This window comes from Camelus bactrianus, chromosome 22 (assembly GCF_048773025.1).
Source record: "Camelus bactrianus isolate YW-2024 breed Bactrian camel chromosome 22, ASM4877302v1, whole genome shotgun sequence".
NCBI classification, from domain to species: Eukaryota; Metazoa; Chordata; class Mammalia; order Artiodactyla; family Camelidae; genus Camelus; species Camelus bactrianus.
The window spans coordinates 8,240,953-8,261,818 of record NC_133560.1 but is presented as its reverse complement, the minus strand read 5'-3'; the positions used below and the strand labels follow the sequence as shown (position 1 = coordinate 8,261,818).

Below are 20,866 nucleotides of genomic sequence, written 5' to 3'. Positions count from 1 at the left end.
TTACATGGATATATGCATTTATTTATCAAAACTTCTCAAACAACATAAAAGTGTGCTTTGATTCCTAAGGGGTGGAACAGTTCTCAGAGCTTTCTGAGAGGCTGTTCCCAGGTTACAATCCACAGGTTGGCTCGAATAAAATTTTCCATTCCATTCTTAAAAAAAAAAAACTCATCAAACAAAAAACCATGTGCAATTTATTTTATATAAGCTACACCTCAAAGATAAGTTATTTTTTTTTAAGAGTAATGGTAAGTCAGTCTCCTTATGATCCCTTCTTAAGGGATTTTCTTTTCTTTCTTAACAGTGCATGCAAAGAGTAAACTAGTTCTACAAGATTTTAGAAATGCGCTACCCATCAGACCCCCCCATCCACATTTCCCTTTTCCACGGGGGTAACTACTTCCAACTCTTATCTAAGTGATTCTTTGAATTTTTACCTCTTTGTGGCTGAATAACCTGCTTGTGTTGCTAATTCTTGATTTTTCATTGTTAGCTACTATCTATTGAGTCTCCACATGAAAGATGAGGCAGTAGCTTTTCTTCCTCCCCACCTCCTCCCCCCACAACACACACTTCCCAGCCTCCATACCATTAATATTAATTATATCATAATTTTGTTTCGATTGGTATTCAGTGTTTTTATCACTATGACTGCGTGCACTGGTCAGAGTTGAGCCAAGTACTAAACTGTGATTACTCTTTCTCTCACACCTTTTTTGTTTTCCTCAGGGTTCATCATTGCCTCTCTTTTAGTCTCCTCGTATTCTGTGTGCATATCCGAAGCAAACACCAAAGTCTCTGCCGTTTGGCCTGAATATCCCCCTGACGATGTTTATTCATTCTGGGTAGTCTTAACAGGTTCTTCTTGAAGATCTGGGGTGGGATGTTTTGACCTCCTTCAGTCTGGGTTTGTTGTCCTCTTTGCCAGTCTTTGTCATAAATGTGAAAATCCCCTTCACCTGTTTCCAGTGTTGGATCTCTGTTTCCTGTCTTCTCTTTTTTGGTTTATTCCCTCATTTTGATGGGTGAGTCTCCAGTAGCTTCTTAGAAAGGTATGGGGGTAGTAAAATTTTTGAGATCTTGTATGTCTGAAAATATCTTCATCTTCCCAACTCATTGATTAGGAAGTGAGTATAGATGTTGAGGTTAGGAGTAACTTTTCTACAGATCATTAAAGGAACTCTGCCGTTGTCTTCTAGCTTCCAGAATTCCTGTTAAGAAGCCATAAGCTACTTTGATTACTGATTCTTTGTATATGCCCTGATTTTTCCCTCTGGAAGTGTATAGAATCCTCCTTTTGCCCAGCATGCTTATTGAAGGTCTATGTTTATCTATTAGGCTGGGTATGCAGTGGGCCATTTCTTATCCTCCATTCCTGGAAAACAGAGTTTTCATTCCTGTTACCATGTTTTTAATTTCCAAGAGCTCTTCTACTTTTTCTTTAACTATTCCTTTTTAAAATTAACAAACAGTATTCTGTTCTTGTTTTCTTTCTTGGATCCATATCTTTTTATATCTTTGATGATACTAATGATGGCCTTTGTTTTTGTTAGTTCTCTGTATAATGTCTGCTTTCTCCAAGTTGCTTTTTTGAGGAGCAAGGAGGGTTTATTTGGGCTATTTTGGTCTTTATCGCTCATGTTAGAATATTCCCAAACATGTCCGGCAAACCTTGATAATCTATCCAAGTTTAGTGGTGACATCAAAAGCTGCTGGAAGCCCTGAGTACATGGGAGAACTTGTCATTTCTGAGTTTCCCTGTAGATGGAACTGGCTGCCCGTTTCTTAGAAGAGACTTTGTCATTGTCTCTAAGTCTTTCCTCTTGGACTGGATGGGTTTTCCAGAAAAGACTTCCAGTCTCCTACGTGAAGGATAAAGACCAAGATGCCAGGTTTTTGGAAGACAGGTGTGGGAAGCTGGCAAGGGTCTCTGCATTCAACATGCCTAGGTTCACGTCATGCCCCTCGTTTCGCTTTGCTGCCTCCGCTTCCCAGCTGTGCCTGGTACCCCAGTCCAGAGGCCCTGTTTTACCTCTTCACAGAGTTGACCTGTAGTCTTCAGGGTTGGGGAAGGAGAGCTAGAGGGTCTAAAAGGCCTTTAAACAGCTTACGAGCCACCGTATTTATTTTAACTCACCCCCTTCCACCCTCACTTCATGGAAACCTTGTGTGGCCATTTGTAGCACTTACTGAAGATTTTTTTTTTTTTTTTTTTTTTTTTTTGGTAAATAGGGTTAAATAGAATTGCTCTTCTCTACCGCTGGCTTAGGATTCAACTTTCTCAATTCTGCCAAGTCAGTTAAAATTTATCCCTTTGCCAAAGTCATTGACTTAGATTAAACATCATCTAAACATGACATTTGCCTTATTTACTTAGTTAATTGGTTACTTTTGATTTTGTCATTAACATCTCTTAACCCATCCCTTAAATCAAAGGCTGGGACCTTGATATTACCTACATCTAACCACACATTCATCCCCCATCACCCACTTTTGTACCTTCTTATACCCAAAGTAACTGGCATCCTGAATGTTCATCATTTTCCTTTCCTTTTTATGTAGTTTTATTGAATCTGCATGTGTTTCTATAAAGCATATATTTTTATTTTAGTTCCTTTTACCTGTATGTGACTATCATGCTGTTTGTAATTGATTGGCACTTTTATATTTCAGTTAATATTACAGAGTACTAAGATTTGTCAATCTTATTACCTGTCACTGGAGCTTATTCATCTTCACTACTATGTAATATTCTATTTCGTGACTAGACTTCATTTTCCTTCCAGCTTCCAAATATTCTCTGTTATTATCTCCCTTCCTTTTCTTCCTTTCTTTGTGGATTTTTTAAATAATTATTTACAGTAGTATTAGTGGGATTTTAGGAGGGAACAAAATCAGATTTATATTCTAATCCACCATTTTCACATGGGTTACTTAAGTGATCATCAGAAGTAATTCTGACTATATAAGATGTTTTTACCTTACTAATTTTGAGAACCTACACCCTTTATAAAGTATGTCTCTACTGTACATACGCTAAACCTTGATTATTAGCATTAATAGCTGGCACTTAATAATAGAAAGCCAGCAAGGTCACCCAGTCCAACTTTCTACCTTGTCAAGAAATGTTCCTGGTCAGGAAGCCACATATGGTGCTCTTTGACCTTGGAGATACCTTTCAGTAATTATAACTTAAAGAAAAATGTTGATATTTTATTTAGCTTTTGTAGCCTTACTGCAGTTAAATGTGGGGTTTTCATTAGACTTTTTAAATACTGAAAATAGCCCCAGGGCCCTCTCTTTGCCCTCAGGGAAATGTAGGGGTCTATGAGCCTATGTTAAGGTTGCAGTTCTGAGCACCATACAGTAAGAAAGAGCTGAAACTTTTTCTTTCTTTATCTTTTTTCCATTGCAGGGATGTCATCAAGTGGTTGGTCAGAGCAGTAACTGAAGACAGATTAACTCAGCCCCCAGATGAGAATCAAACCTCTCCAGGAACAGGAATCTTGAAGGCCAGCAGTAGCCACCCTCCTCCCGAGCCCAACCTGACAAAGAACACCAATCAGCTGTAAGGGGCAGGCAGAAGTTTTCTCTCCTGGGGCTACTGGGGTGTACTGTTTTAGAGAACAGCCCCACTCCCTAAGAACAGTTTCCCCCAAATTAACGAGCTCTTGTAACTTAGGCTGATTCTTACTAAAGGCTGTCTTAGTTTGACTGAAGGCTGAATTCCTAATTCCAGAGGTAAAACAAAAGCGGGCGCTTTCCCCCTAGATGAATAGGATTTCCCTAAGGGAATACAGATTCACAAAGCTCAAGTGGAACAGAAGCTGGGGGACACTGCCCTCCCTTTCCTGAGGTCCCAGATACAGTGCAAGGTTCCAGCTCCTCACCGCTCCATCTGTCCACTGACAGAAGAGGAGTCGTGGGCAGTAGGTGGTCCAGCGGCCTCTTGTCCCCACGCACCTGTGTCTCTCTCCTCCAGTCCTGGGAGAAAGAGGGAGCAGCTCGGCATGCAGACTTCACCAGATCACAGTGGCTCAGCCCAGGGGAGACCGCACTGGAAAGAGATTCCTGACGTTTAATTGTATGGGGTCGAAAGTGGTCTTGGCATTCTTTGAGAAATGCCAGGATTTTAGGGGCTGGAGCTGCCCTTGCACAAGTAACCTGCTATTTTATGTCAATCATATTGTTAAAAGCCAGGCACACTTGATATTTCAAATACAGCATTTGTGCCTAAAGTCCCAATGCTGTGTTACAATCTAGGTGCACTGACCTGATTTTCATAAGAGTGCTGCGGGCTTTAACTAATTTAGGAGACAATCTTGTACCGAAAGGGAGAATGTTTTGGAACGATGACGCATCTGCTTGGGCAGATTGGGGTCAATCCTAAGAAGGGTTATCCCAAAACCCCAGGATACAGACCCAAGAGAGAGGCAGACACTGTTCCTTAAATGAAAGATAATCTAATAATAATGATAGTAATAAATTTATTGCAAGTAAATATTAGTAGAAATAAAAATAGGGCCCTCTAAAAGTCAGTTTATCATGGTCTCAGTAATAGTAGGCACTTCTGTTTACTGTTAGTGAGTGCCTGTCTGCCAGACACCTTACCCAGCACAGCTTTATGAAATAGGTATATTGTTTCCCCTTTTTAGAGATGAGAAGATTTGGACTTAGCAGTCTAGTAATTTGTCAGCAATTGAAGTTTGTCACTGCAGAGCCACGACCTGATGCCAAAGTCCTTCACCCACCTGTTGCATCAGTGGATGGAAACTTTCTGAAAACAGAGCCCTTTCTTCCCTCACAAGTAATAATGCATGTTAGAAAAGGCTGGCTTCAGGCCAGGCTTCCGCAGGATTGCCCAGATTCCTTCTGCCACATCAGCCTGGCTCTCCCCCACAGTGAGGTCTAATGAGAGAGAAGGGCACGTTCCACCAGTTGAAATTCTAAGACTGAACTTAGTAAAGGATTATTGTAAAGGAGTCAGTAACAGGGGAAACTACATGGTAAATATGTATTTTCTCCTATCAAAGAATTTCAAATAGTTGCTAGTCATTCTGGACCTGTTTCTTCATCTGTAAAATAGAGGAGTTATGGGTTAGACGATCCTTAAAGTTCTCTAGATCCTTAAGATTGTGTGTTTCTATTTTTGAATTTAAAAGCAGCTTGCTTTTGCAGCCCAACCCCAGGTTCTGAGAGGTTCAGATAGTATGATCTGGCAAAAGGGATTCAGGTAGGTGACATTGCTAATAAAAGCATGCTGACGGCTTGAGTAGTTTTCCTGACCTAGTGTGTGCTTTACAAGATCCTTTAGTACACTGGAGGGGACCACATCCCAGCCAGCAGGGTAGCTCTTTGACAGGCCCTCCCGCTCACTTGTGTTCTGTGTTCTGGACTCAGGATTGTGTGCCAGCTGCAGAGGATGCTGTCCATAGCCGTCGAGGTGGACAGGACCCCCACATGTAGCTCCAATAAAATTGCTGAAATGATGTTTGGGTTTGTGCTGGACATTCCTGAGAGGAGTCAGAGGTGAGTCTTAGTTTTGTTTTGTTCTTTGATCTGGGAACATAATTCCAAAAGAAAGTTCAAAACAGTAGTAAAGTTAGGAAAAAAAGAGGTAGAGGGAGAGTTCCTGTCTCTTTAACCTTTTGAAAGAAAGAGGTTCTCAACCAAGTGCGATTATTTGCAAGTGAGGCATAATTTCTTGGGAAGAGGCAGGGTACCTTAAATGGAGCCTCAATTTTCCCGCTTTTTTCATTTGCCTAACAGCTTTACTCATTCCTCGAGGTTCAGCTGCTAAGCACTATGATCTTCTCTGACCCTCCACCGTAGATCCTAGTGTAAATGTTCTCTAAAGTCTTGATAGATGAATGAGTAAGGCATGTCCAATTTTAGGGGAAGAAGAGGTGACCAAGAATAAATAGAATTGCACCTCAGAATGAGCCTAGATAGTAATAAGGAATTCAGTTTCTCTTAGCATGACTTAGTAAGGCATTCCATTAGGAAGAGATAAAGAAACAGAGTTCTTGGCTAGGACCAGTGATTCCGCCTCTGAACCAGTAATTTTAGAACCCAAAGGAGGAAAAATAAACTTGAATAAATATGAATTCATGAACAGTTGCTGGTACAGAAAATAACTATGAGAGAGCCATTGTACGGTGCCAACCTTCAGGGAAATTATCTTCATCAGCTCCATGTCTGCTTCCCCTGCCCATCCTCTAAGCTCCCAGTTGGCAGCCAAGACTATTCTTGTACAGTTCCAGTTCCTCAGTTAGAAGAAAATATCATACCAAATAGTATTGTGATAAAGATTGAATTAAAATACCCTGCTAAGATTAAGATAAACATTTATTGGGTCCCTACAATGTGCCAGTCATTGTCACACTGACTGTGTCATGTTTTCATAAAACTTTGTAACGTTATTCCTATTTAACAAGTGAGAAAAATACTATAAGTAGTTAGGTAACTAGCCCACGGTTACACAGCTAATCAGATTCAGAATCCAAATTTCAACCTGGGACTTCTTAATGCCAAGGTCAGTTCAGTGAAGGCAACGTGTTGCCGCAGTCAGCCAGGAGGAGGCCTCTATAAATGCCAAGCTTGCTCTATCACTGTGATAGGAGTATTTCATGTGGGCCCAACTCCTGCACCATTCATTCATTCATGCCCAGATTCTGCTGAGAGATGGTAAATCTAATGAATGGGTAACTATAAATAAATTTAGACTTGACATAGACAAAAATAATTTAAATAAAACCTAGCCCTACTTCAAAACTGTCTCAGACAGGGCAAATTGGCAACCATGCCAGTGTACTAGAAGATACATAATCCGGCCTTTTCCTTGGTTTATATTGATTTTTTAAAGTTTAGGTATAATTTACATGCCATTAAATGATGCACACTAATTTACGTAAGTATCATTCCGTGAGTTTTGACAAATGTGTACCTCATGTGACCTCCTCCTGCAACCTGGCTGAATTCACGTATTTTAGTAGGAATTTTTTGTGGTTTCCTTAGGACTTTCTACGTACACAATGTATTGTCTGCAAATAAAAACAGTGTAACCTCTTCCTTTCCAATCTGTGTGCCTTTTGCTTCTTTTTCTTGCCTTGTTGCATGGGCTGATACCTCCAATAGAATGTTGGAGAAGAGATAAGAGCAGACATCCTTGCCTTGTTCCTGATCTTAGGGGAAAAAATTCAATCTTTAACCATTAGGTATGTTAGCTGTAGATGTTTCATAGCTGATTTGTCAGATTGAGGAGGCTTCATTCTACTTCTAATTTATTGAGTGTTTTTATGAAGACTAGGTATTGGAATTTGTGAAATATATTTTCTTCATCTTTTGAGATAGTCATCATTTTTCCCCTTTGTTCCATTGATGTGATGAATTACATTGATTAATTTCTAAAAGTAACCTAGCCTTGCATTCCTGGAATTAAAAAATCCTACTTCATTGTGATATGTTATCCTTTTTGTATTGACAGATTCAGTTTGCTAATAGTCCTTTTGCATCTATATTTACTAGAGATATTGATCTGTAATTTTATTTTCTTATAGTGGCCTCCCTCACTCATATTTAAAGAAATGTAAATTAAAACTACAGTGAGATAGCCCTTTCTAACTTATCTATAGTAAAAATTGTAAAGTACTATAAGACACCATTAGTGAGGCTGTGAGAAAGCAGGTAGGTACTTATACATTGCTGATGGGAATGCAAAATGGTGCAAGCCTTATGGAGGGGAGTTTTACAGCTAAATGTACATTTACCTCTTGACCCAGAAATCTCACAGATAGGAATTCACCCTGAAGATACACTTCTAACAATATGGAAATATATATGCACGAGGATAGTCCCAACAGCATTGATTGCAATTACAAAATACTAGAAACAACTCAAATTCCCATAGGACAGTGGTTGGATATCTGCAGTGCATCTGCACAGTGGAGATTTCACAGTAGCTGTGAAAGAATAGAAATTAAAAATAGGAGCAAATTTTTTATGAACGGTTTCCCAAAATATATTGTTAAGTAAACAGAGCAAAATACGAAGGAGTCTACATAAATATACATATCTTTTTCTAAGAAGGAGAATTTTAAAATATGCATGGTTATAATCATTTGCGGAAAAAGAAACCAAGTTAGGATAAACTGCAGGCTAATCAAAATGCTTACATACAGGGCTGGCCAGCGGTGGGCTGGGAAGGAGATCGGGTGCGGGGCTGGGGTGGTGATGGGCGTAACAGTGGTGCTGGTAGTGCCATACTTCCCTGAGTATACTTCCTTGTATACTTATAACTTTTAGACTTTTAGAGCCACATTAATGTTTCACATACTCAAAAAAGAAAAATAAATCAGCAAGAAAGTTGGAGAGGAACCTAACATGCAGTACAAACAGACGCAAATTAACCTGTTTTCAATGAATAACAACTAGGGTGGGAGAGAAGTAAATTCTTTTTTGACTTTTTTTTGTAACAAAGTATAGAGTCGCAGGAAGTTGCAAATACTAGTACAGAGGGGTCCTATATACCGTTCACCCTCTTTCCCCCAGTGATTGCATACCTACAGTATAATATCACTAACAGGAGATTGACATTGGTACAATCCACAGAACGTACTTAGATTTTACTCATTTCACCCAGATCGCACTCATTTGTGTGTAGTTCTGTGTAACTTTATCACGTGTGTAGCTTCGTATAACCACTAGCACAACCAAGATGTACAGAACTCTTCCATCACCACAAAGATCCCCTTTTACGGCCATTGACTGTTCGTCTTCCCCAACCCCTGGCAACCACTAGTCTGTCCAAGTGAGTTAAAACAGTATTTGGACTAAATGCCCTCAGGCTAAAGACAAAACAAAGGGTAAATAAATATTGAATTCTCGTTAGTAAATTTCTTTTTCACAAAAGTGTGAGTTAACAATTCAAAAACTATCTTATGTGTATTCTAGGATTAAACAAATAAATGTGTTGTGGATAATGAGAGCCAAGTTTCTCACTGTCAGAGAAGAGAGTTACACATATGAAAAGGGGAAAGGATAGAAGGAGCCCTGTGGTGCTGGATTGGAATTGGAGGTATCAATACGAACTTGTGGTTTCTAATAAATATAGATAGATAGAGGAATAAATGTAGATGTGTGAGTGTGTTTTATGTGTATATATTGTGTGTGTGTGTGTGTGTGTGTGTGTTTATATGTCTGTTTCCTCCCTCTGCCCATTGAGAGAGCATATAAACAATAACACCCCAGTAGCAAGGAACACACCTAGGCCGCAGACCTTTGTTTCTAAATACTGGTTTACACTGAAAAGAACCGGAGTTCTTTAGGAAATAAATGGCTGGTTCCAGAGCTGAGACAAGGAAAAGTATAAAATGAGCCTAGAACATCTTGTTCCGGAAGGTGAGGAAATGTTCAAAGAAGGTTCAGAACATGTCCAAAGAAGCATAAAGGGTTTCCACTGAATAAATCTGGGATAATTTGAGTATCAAAATAAATATTGACAGTAAAAGACTATAAAACGTTGAGTAAAGTAAGAATCCTTGATTTTAATCCTGATAGCAAGAGAAGGGACTCTCTTCCTTACAGTAGAAAGCCAGCTAGTTAAGGTAAGAAGAAATGATCAATTAGGACAAAATGCCATTTGACAACCATCATAAGAAGAGTTAATTCAGGTATGAATGGATACTAAAATGATGAAAGTTTGTGGAGTACCAAGAGACTAATCTCAAAGTACATTCTCACGAGATACTAATTATGAGGTGAAAAATAATAATTTTGTGGTAGAGATAACTACCACAGTCAAGTGATCAAAATTAACGCCAGCATATGCCCCTTGATGTGACGCAGTGAGAAGAACGCGTTTTTACAGGCCTCTTGCCAAAATATGCATAACCTCAATCAAATCATGGGAAAATATCAGAGAAACCCCAAATGAGAAACATCCTATTAAAAAAAAAACCTGCACTTTTCAAAAGTGTCAGTGTTACGAAAGGCAAAGCAAGGCTGAGAAACTATTCGAGATTAAAGCAAAGAACATTTAAAAAGATAGACAACTGATGCAATACATAATCTGGGGTTTTCTTTTGCTATTAATAGCATTATTAGAACAATGAAAAATCTGATTAAAGTCTATGGTTAATGTAACAGTATTGCATTAAGATTAATTTCCTGCTTTTGATTATTCTACTTGGATATCTAAGAGGATGTCCTTGTTTTTAGGAATTATACACAGATATTTAGGGATAAGTGGGCATCATGTCTGCAACTTACTATCAAATAGTTCAAAGAAAAAAATTGACAGGCAGTTAAGAAGGATAAAGAAGATATGGTAAATGTTTAACCTTTGGGGAACCTGGGTGAAAATTATTAAGGGTATTTGGGAATTATTTGTACTATTCTTGCAAATCTTCTGTGAGTCAACAGAAACCAAAAGAAAAAAAAGTATGTATATTGTAAACAGCATATAGTCTGATTTGCTTTTTTAGGCAGCTGACAATCCCTGCCTTTTAACTGGAATTATTTATTCCATTTACATTTAACTTAATTATCAGTTTTACGTCTATCATCTTACTGTTTTTTCTACTTTTCCCCTTTGTTCTTTGTTCATTTTTACCTCCTTTTCTGCCTTCTTTTGAATTAATTATTTCCTATTATTTCATTTTATCTCTACTAAGACTTTTTAACTTTTTTAATTAAAATTTTATTTTGACATAATTGTGGATTCTCGTGCAGTTGTAAAGAATAATACAAAGAGATCACATGTACTCTTTGCCCAATTTTGCCCAATGGTAACATATTGCAAAACTTCAGTACAAATATCGCAATTAAGATATCAAGATTGATGCAAGCCAAGATAACAGGACATTTCCATCACCATAAGGAATATTCATTTTGCCCTTTTATAGCCAGACCCACTCCACTCCAACCCCTACCCCTGGCAACTATTAATCTGTTCTCCATTTTTGTCATTTTAAGATGCTATGTAAGTGGAATCAACCTTTTGGGATTGGCTTTTTTCACTTAGCATGATTTTCTGGAGATCCATTCAGATTGTTGTATCTATCAGTAGTTGATTCCGTTTTATTGCTGAATAGTATACCATTGTGTGGGTGTACCACTGATTTTATTTTTAACCATTTACCCATTGAAGGATATCTATGTTATTTCCAGTTTGGGCTTTTATGACCAAGGCTTCTATAAACATTTGTGTACAAATTTTTAAATAAACATAAGCCTTTATTTCTCTGGAATAAATGCCAAGGAGTGTAATTTTTGCATTATATAGTTGTTATTTTTTTAGTTTTTTTAAGAAACTGCCAAACTGTTTCCTTGAGTGGCTGTACCATTTTACATTCCCCTACAGCATTATATGAGTGATCCAGTTTCTCCGCATCCTGGCCAACATTTGCTGTTGCCACTATTTTTTATTTTAGTCATTCTGATAGGAGTATGGTGATATCTCATTGTGATTTTCATTTTCATTTCTCTGATGGCTAATGAAGTTGAAAATCTTTTCATGTGCCATCTGTATAACATCTTTACTAAAATATCTCTTCTCATGCTCTAAATGGATTGTTTGCTTTTTTACTGTTAAGTTTTGAGAGTCTTTATATATTCTAGATACTAATCCTTTTTCAGATCAATAGTTTGCAAATATTTCCTCCCATCCTGTAGTTTGTATTTTAATCCTAAAGATCTTTCACAGAGCAAGTTTTAAATTTTATGAAGTCCAGCTTATCAATTTTTTTTTATGAAAAATGCTTTTGTGACAAAGATTCCTTGGAACTGCCTTTGTAGACCATCATGGCACCTGCAGATAGGGACAGTTTTATTTCTTCCTTTCCAATCTGTATGTCTTTTATTGCCTTACTCTACTGGCTGGAACTACCAGTACTATATTAAATACCAGTAATGAAAGCAGATATCTTTGCTTTGTTCATGTTCTAGTGGAAAGCATTCAGTCCGTTAATTAATTATTGATTAAAATATCAGTTCAGTATTAATTATGTTGCTAGCTATAAGGTTTTTTTTCTAGATATTCATTAATAAGTTGAAGAAGCTCCCTTTTATTCCTAGTTTTCTGTTATTAGCTATTAGCATGAGTGGGTATTGAATTTTATCAAATGCTTTTTTGGCAAATTTTTTTTTAATGGCTGTTCTTAGAATCACAATTTGTATCCTTACCCGACTAGGGTCTGCCTTGAATTAATATTATATCGCGATATGCAATGTAAAATCTTACAGCTGTATTTCCACTGACCCTGCTCCCATCCTTTGTGCTATTGTTGTCACACATTTTACTTCTACATATTTTATAAATTCCAGGATGGAATCATATTTTTGCTTTAAACATTTTGTTGTTTTTAAAAGAAATTTAGAGATGAGGGAGGAAAAAGGCTTTATGTGACCCATCTGTGATACTGTGATTTACAGTAAGAAGTATATATTTGATCGTCATCCTGTTTCTAGCACAGAGCTCTTTTGGAGTTTTCTATGTGATGAGAGTGATAAAGGTATCTTTTGTTATGTTAATGAGGTGTCTTTTGGAAAGCCTCTAGGTAACTTAAGGATGGGTTGGTTGCCAGAGGAATCAACCATGTGATTAGAGGGTTGGAACTTTCAGCCCTAATTCTCCACTCCCACCCCTTCCTCCACTACACCCCTACCTCCTGGGAGGGGACAGGGGCTGGAGATTTGAGTCCAGGTACCAATAACCAATGATTTAATCAGTCGTACCGATCTAATGCATCTTCCTTGAAAACCCAAAAGGACCAGGTTCAGAGAGCTTCCAGGTTGGTGAACAGGTGGAGATGCCCGGAGAGTGATGTACCCAGAGAGCGTGGAAGCTCCTCACCCTTTCCCCATACCTTATACACCTCTTCCGTTTGACTGTTCTTTGAGTTATCTCCTTTTATACTAAACTGGTAATCTAGTAAGTAAAGGGCTTGAGTTCTGTGAGCCACTGGAGCAAATTAAAAGCAAACCCAAGGCAGGGTCCTGGAAATATTCAGTCCATAGCTAGGTGGTTCAGAAGCACAGGTTAACAACCTGGACTTTTGACTGGCATCTAAAGGAAGAGTGAGAGGGCAGTCTTCTAGGACTGAGCCCTTAACCTGTGGGATCTGACACTATGGTAAATAGCATCAGAACTGAGTTAATTGCTTAGTGGTATAAGGAAAAAAAACACATCAGACCCACATAGTTACCGTTTTTGGTTGGTGTTCTTCCTTGTTTCTTGACAAGCCAAGTTCTATTTGGGATCATTTCTCTTCCACCCAAATAAGTTAACTTTTAAAAAAAATTGTAGTGTATTTCTACTTGTAATGAATTTTTCCAGCTTTTGTCTGGAAATGTTTTTGTTTTACCTTCATATATGAATGGTGTTTTTACTTGATATAAATTCTAGATTGATAGGTATTTTTTCTGTATGTAAAAGATGTTCCCTTTTCTCCTGGCTTGCTGATAAGTCATTAGAATTTCTTACTGTTTTTTTTTTTAATTGAAGTATAGTTGACTTACAATGTTGTGTTAGTTTCTGATATACAGCATAGTGATTCAGTTTTATACATATTCTTTTTCATTATAGGTTATTACAAGCTATTGAATATAGTTCCCTGTGCTACACAGTAGGACATTGTTGTTTATCTATTTCATATAGAGTACTTTGTATCTGCTAATCTCAAACTCCCAATTTATCCCTCCCCCCTCCATTTTCCTCTTTGGTAACCACAAGTGTGTTTTCTATGTCTGTGAGTCTGTTTCTGTTTTGTAAATAAGTTCATTTGTGGCATTTTTTTTTTAGATTCCAGAAGTTCTTACTGTTGTTCCCCTGTGAGGCATGTGTCTTTTTTACCTGGCTGCTTTTTTTTTTTTTTTTTTCCAGCAATTTGATTACCATACCTAGATGTGGTTTCCTTTATGTTTATCCTGCTTGGGGTTTATTGAGATTCTTGAATCTTTTGAGTTGGTATTTTTGATCAAATTTTGAAATATTTTGGCCATTATTTTTTATGTTTGTTTGCCCCAAACTCTCATCTTCTTCTGAGAATTCAAGTACATGTATGTTAGACTGCTTGACACTGTTCCACAGAGCACTGCGGCTCTGGTGCTTTCTACAGTTGTTGCTTTGTTTGTTTTATTTTGTTTTGACCTCTCTTTTTTTTTTTTTTTTTTTCTCTATTTCACTATGGAGAGTCTTCACGCTCCCTGATCTTTTCTCTTGTGGTACGCAATTTGTTGTTAAGCTCATCGTGTTTTTTGAATTTTTTTTTCACTTCAGATATTGTATTTTTCAGATGCAGAGTTTCCATTTGCCTCGTTTTTATAGTGTCCATTTCTCTTTGCTAAGAGTCCCCAACTAGTCGCTCATCATATACATCGTGGTTAGTTTGGTTGGTTGGTTGGTTGATTGGTTAATCTTGAACATATTTATAATATCTTTTCTAAAGTCCTTGTCTGCTAATTTCAGCATCTGCCTCACCTCTCAGTCTGCTTCTGTGGGCATTTTACTCCTGGTTATGGATCACATGTTCCTGCTTTTTCCCTTGTCTAATAATTTTTTATTGTGTGCTGAGTGTTAGGAATACTGCATCACTGAGAGTCTGAAATTTGCTGTATTCCTTTAAAGAGTGTTGAATTTTATTCTAGCAGGCAGTTGGTTTGCTGGCAGGTTAGCTTATCTCCCCTTGAGGCTTGTTTCTAAGATCTGTCAGGGTGGTTCTAAAGCAGCCCTTCTTAACAGACTAGAGTCTTCTAGCTTAGCCCTTCTGGGGTCGCAGCTGAATGCCCAGGACGTTCAGTGAGCTCTCTTCTCTAGCTCCCCGAGCCCCCAGTGTCTCTCAGCACTGGGAGCTCTCCCGAATGCCCTCAGCTCACAGCCCCTCACCAGCTGGGGGAGAATCCCGGGGTTCTGGAGCTCCTCCCTGTCCATCCTCCTCTGTGCCAAGGGGGCCCCTTACACACATTTCTTGAGCTCTCTCTTCTCTGACAGTAATTCCAGCCACCTCAGCTTTCCTGAACTCCAGTAGCTGTTTGCTGTGCCCAACAAACCCACTGCTTTCTGTTTGAGACCCACATTTTCCTCTGCTTTAGTTGGAAAGTGCCCCCAGCAGGAAATCCAGGGTAAATGTGAGGTTCACCACCTTTGTTTCCCTTCTCTGAGGAATAGTTGTAATTTGTAGTAGCTCCTCCAATGCCTGAAAATAGTTATTTCATATATTTTGTCCAGGTTTATCATTGTTAATGACAAGGTCCTACTGTAGGGCACGGGGAACTATATTCAATACCTTGTAATGGCCTATAATGAAAAAGAATATGAAAAGGAATATGTGTATATATATACACACATATATATAAATGAATCACTATGCTGTACTTCAGAACTTAACACATTATAAATTGACTATACTGCAATTTTTTTAAATCATTAAAAATTTTTCAAATTAAAAAAACTGATTTTTTGAAAAAAATTAATAATTGTTGATGACAGGAGGGTAAATCCAATACCAGCGACTCTTGTTAAGGCTGAATCTGGATGTTGGCCTTCCTGCATGTTGGTATCTTGTTTTTAAAATTAGAATTTGAATTGCTATAGATAACTGTACCTCCATTTCCTACCAAAACATTAAAATTACTTTCTTGTCTTCTGTATATCTCTGGGTTTGCCATCTTGTACTCTAAAACCAGGACAAATGCAGGCCCTGGAATAAACACTGGAAGAGAAAATACAGTTTGAGATAAAAAGGTTATTGAATAGGAGAACTGTCTTATGAGAATAATAGGCCAAATGCAAAGTAGAAATTTTGGGACTATCTTACAACTGTAATAATTTGGAGTCCTTTGCATTAAAGAGCAAAATTTGTCAGAGAAGATATAGAATAGTATTTTTTAAACACATTAAAGCGATAAAGTGGATTTTCATAAATAGTGTAGACTGTTTTAAACTTTTGAATAGTAAGAAGCAAAGGTTTAAAAATGTTTCTTCTGCTTTTTGACTTTGCTTTTATATGTGTGCCTGGTGGAAGAGCAAAAAGAAAGGGAAGAAAGAAAATAAAAATGAATGGATACTTTGTTATTTATTGTTTTTATAAATGGCAGTGGCACAAATATCCCCTGTTTTTCCAGATATTGCAAAACTGCAAAGGGGTAGGATGTTGTAGAAGAAGGAACTCTTAGGTGTGGGGCTGGCTCTGCCGCTGATGGACCGGGCACGTCCTGCTCTTCCTCTTGCTGCCCCCTCCTCACTGCTCGCGAGCTGTCTGCCCCTCAGGACTGCTGAGACCAGCGGACCTGGCAAGGACCACCCAACAGGTCTTCAGGCGAAAACCTCCAGGCCGTCCAGAGATGCACCGTATGCATCTGAGAGTCATACCTTTTTTTTTTTTTTTTTTTTTTTTGGAGCTGACATTGCTTTTAGAACAATGAGTTTAATTCACCTCCCCAAGCACAGTCCCTGCTTTATGGCTCTCCTGCTATAAACGCTCCTTTGAACATGCTCCAACCCACCCGTGCTGGCCGGCCAAGCCCTGCGCTGCGCAGAGTGACAAAGTCAAGGGCCAGGGTTCCTCTGGGACTCTTAAGTCCTGGACTTGAAATTTAAGAAAGCTGCAATGGCCCAACTGTCTATTTTTCACTTCTTTGTTTTTGCCCAGGTTTTTCCCTCCATTGAAGTGCCTCCTGCCTTGGGCCTTCTTTACTCTTCCTAGGCCACTGTCCCCAGTGCCTCCTCCTCCGTAACACAGCTGCTTCCGGCCCTCTGACCAAATGAGCTCTCTCCTTGGTGTCTGTCAGGCACCACAGGCACCTCGCCTACCTGTCCGGTTGCCCTGCACTTTATGTGGGTTCCCCTTGCCTACTTCTTGCTTCTGTTCAAATATCAGCTTTTTGAGAGTAATCCGCTCTTTTATTTATCTTAACAGTCCTTGTTTGTACCAAACAGTACCTGGTACATTGTGGGCATTTAGCAATGTTTAATCCCATGATTAATCCTGTTGATTACAGTATGATGCAATTCTTTTCAATGTCCTAAACTTGTCTTTGTCAAATGTCAGAGACCTTCCCTCCTCCTGGCAGTGGTTAATTCACGAGCTGTCTGCCCCGTCTGCTCTGGCCACAAGCTTCGTGGTTTTGTAGGCCTTCATTGTATTCCTTCTCTGTTTTTGGGCAAAGGGTGAAGCACTGGGGGGATCTGTGGTTTCTGTTCTCTGAACTAATAGTTGTGATGGTGAACTCTGTGTCTCTTCTCCACGCAGAGAGATGTTCTTTACGACCATGGAAAGCCACCTCCTGCGCTGCAAGGTGCTGGAAATCATATTCCTGCACAGCTGCGAGACTCCCACTCGCCTGCCCTTGTCTCTGGCCCAGGCCCTCTATTTTCTGAACAATTCCACATCACTGCTCAAGTGCCAGGTAACGTTCTCCCCTACTTCAGCTCCAAGCCCAGAGCACCTTTTCCCTAGGCCCTGAGCATCATGTAAAAGTGACGTGAAAACTGCAAAACCTTTAGCTGAGGAAGGCATTCATTGCCAATGGCTTTTATTATCTCCGCAGTCGGATAAAACCCAGTGGCAGATGTGGGATGAGCTGGTCGAGCACCTGCAGTTTCTGTTATCCAGTTATCAACATGTTTTACGAGGTAAGGAGCATCTGTCCACAAACAGGGTGGTGTGAGGGTCTCACAGTGGACATTATTATGAATTAAAGCTACATGGGGGAGTCTAATTTGTTAGCTTAAGTAAAGCGCTGTTCCTTGCCTGTAACTGTGAGGAACAAGGAATGACGTAGCTGGAATCTGCTGTGAAATAGAAGGGTTCACACCGTATTTTTGTTACGGCGGATAGTACAGAGGTCTGCAGAATTGCTAGGTCGTGGAGGGACGTGAACGTCGTCCTGACGTGAGACGGATTCGGCAGTGACCTGATGTGGCGTCCTTCCCAGCCCGTCACTGCAGCATCCTTGGTGGGGCACTTGCTCGCTGACTACGGACGTTCGTTAACATCTGTCAGTAGGATGCAAATACAGAGCAAGTCAGCGGCAATGGAAAGATGTGCATCTTGCCAAGGATGTAGGACGCCCTTAAGTCTGTGCAGGCGGCTCTGCTCCAGTCACAGGCCGAGCCCGTGGTCCGTGAGGATCTGGGAGCGTCGGGCCAGTGAACAGTCAGGGGGTAAATACCGACACGGATAACGATGGCATAGCAGCTTCAAGATCATTTTAAGAATGATTTTATTAGCCAAAGATTGAGGCCCCTGGGAAAACTGATTGTTAATTACATCAGGAAAGAGAGTAGGTTTACAGGGGAGAAAACTGACACTCCTCTTGCTGGGATGCCCTGAGAAGGACACCTCGTCACTGACGTAGTGTTCTTGCCAAAAATTCATGAACCTGAATTTAATCGCAAGGAAGTATCAGACAAACCCAGACTCCAGGACCTTTTACTGAATAACTGACCTGTACTCTTCAAAAGTGCCAGTGTCTTAAAAACAAAGAAAGGCTGAAGAAATGTCCTAGATTAAAAAGCAACTAAAGCACGTAAATATTACACACGACCCTGGATGGGATCCTGAACCAGGAAAAAAAGAAGCTGTAAAGTAGATGACTGGAGCAATTGGTAAATTTTAAACAGATTAGATAATAGTATTGGATTAATATTGTTTCCTATTTTTTATACTTATCTTGGCTTATGAAAGTAAATATTCTTGGTCTTAGGAAATCCATCCTGCAGTATTGAAGCCTAGAGAGGCACAATGTCCAACTTTCTCAAACAGTAAATGGGAAGAGTGTGTGTGTGTGTGTGTGTGTGTGTCTGTCTGTCTCTGTGTGTGTGTGTGTATAAAATGTCCCTGCCATGATCATCTCGAGGCTGACTTTGGCTTAGCCATGGCACTTAGGAAGATAAGATGCCCATACACCCTTTGGGCCTGGAACTGAGGAAGCTGTTACAGAAACATTAAAAAAAAAAAAAAACCCCAAAAAAACAAAACCCACTGGATTTAAGATAGAAGGTCTGGGTTTAAATCCCAACTCCACTGCTTACTCCGCACTGAGCAGCTAGCTTTATCTGTCTCTAGTTTCTTCCTTGCATAGAACAGGGATGGTATTGCTTGGCTCACCCAGGTGGATTGTTCGCGGGCACGGGAAAAAAGTAGGCAGTGCTCAGGCCACGGTAGCTGCCTCTCAGTCTGCCTGTTGCCTGGCCAGGAGTCGGCCACGAGGATCTTCTCTGTGTTTCATGTCCTTGTAACTAAAACTTAAAAGAGAGCTTTGTCAAGGCCACAACACGTGGTTGTGTGGTTTGTGCATCTTTTAGCTCAAAGAAAGGTGCACATCCTTCTCAGAACCAAGCCCCAAAGGCAGATTCCTCGCATCTTCAGCCTCACTGAGGTGTATGGATTGTTTCATTGGGAGATCAAGCAGGAAGTTTAACCCTAAAGCAGCTTGTTTTTGCCTGAAGTTCACCTTTAATACTTCTTACTTGTTTCTGTTTTGCTTCCCAGGGAATAACCTGGGTCGTGGGCGGTAGCGACTTAAGGCGGGCACGGGATCTACTTTCATTACAGAGGATTCTTCTGCTTTGAATAAAGAGAGGAAGGCCTCAGAGCAACGTATATTGACCGAAAATAAGCGGGGTGTTTCAGTGCTATCCTTAAACATCCTTTCCAGCTCTTTGGAGACCAAAAGTTAAGAAGGAGAAAAGACATTTAGAAGCAGTAGTTTGAAAACAGTGTCCTACAAAGAACACGGCTGAATGGTTCCCTGAAGTGGCAGGTCCTTGTCAGGGGGCGGTTCACTGTGAGGGCCCCTTAGGCGTCTCTGCCCTCTTCAGGCGGACACTGGGGACATTGTTGAGTGCAATTCTGAGGCCAGTCTGAGTCGTCCAGCTCCAAGTGTGGAGGAAGAAGGGGAGAGGTGGGGGCGCCCGAGCTTGCCCTTTGTGGGAACCTCTTAGCCCGGAGGAAGAGAAAAAGGAAGACGGGGTGGGTCCGCAGTGTGCACTGGCGTATCTGATCCAGGAACCTTGTGGAGGCCTCACCCCCGATTTCACAGAGAGGCAGACGAAGGCTGAGAGGAAAGTAAATTCAGGGCTAGGGTTCAGACTTAGGTCTGTTGCCAGAGTCCGTGTGCAGTGAAAACACACTGGAAGGAATTACTTTCCTATGAAATCACGAGGTGAGATCAGAAGGTGAGATTCTAAGGAATTTCCAACCCCTATTTTCGAAACTCTCTAGACATGGTAAAATGAGTTTTGTGTGGTCCCTTGACCTCAGGGAGAAGTATATCCTGAACCCCCACGTTTTATCAGCGCTTCCATAGAGGGCAGAGCAGCCCCACTGAGATGCGGGCGCTGGGCTGTCGGCCGAGCTCACGGCCACGCAACTCAAGTGTGAGCCTCAGCAAAGTTCCACATTGCTGTATGCCGTGAGTTTTCCCGATGCTTGTGGATAGTTAGAACCTCATATTTTGAAACTGTGAATTCTAGGAATTTAAACGTATGATAATTAAATGAACAAAGTGGATGCTTTTTCCGAATCCGCTCCGCTGGGCTGCTTACGCAGGGCAGCTGCGGAAGTCAGACAGCTGTTCATCCCACAGGGAGTCTCACACGCAGCCTTCCCTCGGGGAGCCCTGTCCGCAGAGGGGAGGACAGACTCAGGCAAGACCAGTCCAGTTTGTCCAGGTGATACTTCAGCTGAGATGTGGTGTTAGCCAGGCAAATAGGAGGGGCAAAGTTTTCCAGAAAGACAGACACAGCGTGTCCAAGGGCTTTGAGGCAAGATGTTGCTTAATGAGTCCAAGGAACATAGAATAAACTAGTGAGACTGGGATGCAGTGAGCCAGAGGGGGCCGGCGCGGGATGAGATCATGA

At 40.3% G+C, this 20,866-nt stretch overlaps 1 protein-coding gene across 3 annotated transcripts in view; it reads left to right on the top strand.

Annotated features, from left to right (window-relative positions):
- The window catches only part of SIMC1 (SUMO interacting motifs containing 1), a 55,986-nt gene that overhangs the window by 31,009 nt on the left and 4,111 nt on the right, over positions 1 to 20,866 (top strand). For 2 of the 3 annotated variants that reach the window (XM_074350258.1, XM_074350256.1), the window contains 4 exons: positions 3,419 to 3,571; positions 5,404 to 5,532; positions 17,253 to 17,409; positions 17,551 to 17,635. In XM_074350258.1, coding sequence (XP_074206359.1) covers positions 3,419 to 3,571; positions 5,404 to 5,532; positions 17,253 to 17,409; positions 17,551 to 17,635 — 524 coding nt within the window. Of the gene's footprint in view, positions 1 to 3,418; positions 3,572 to 5,403; positions 5,533 to 16,125; positions 16,288 to 17,252; positions 17,410 to 17,550; positions 17,636 to 20,866 lie in introns of those variants that run through there. The other variant, XM_074350257.1, reaches the window with a different exon arrangement.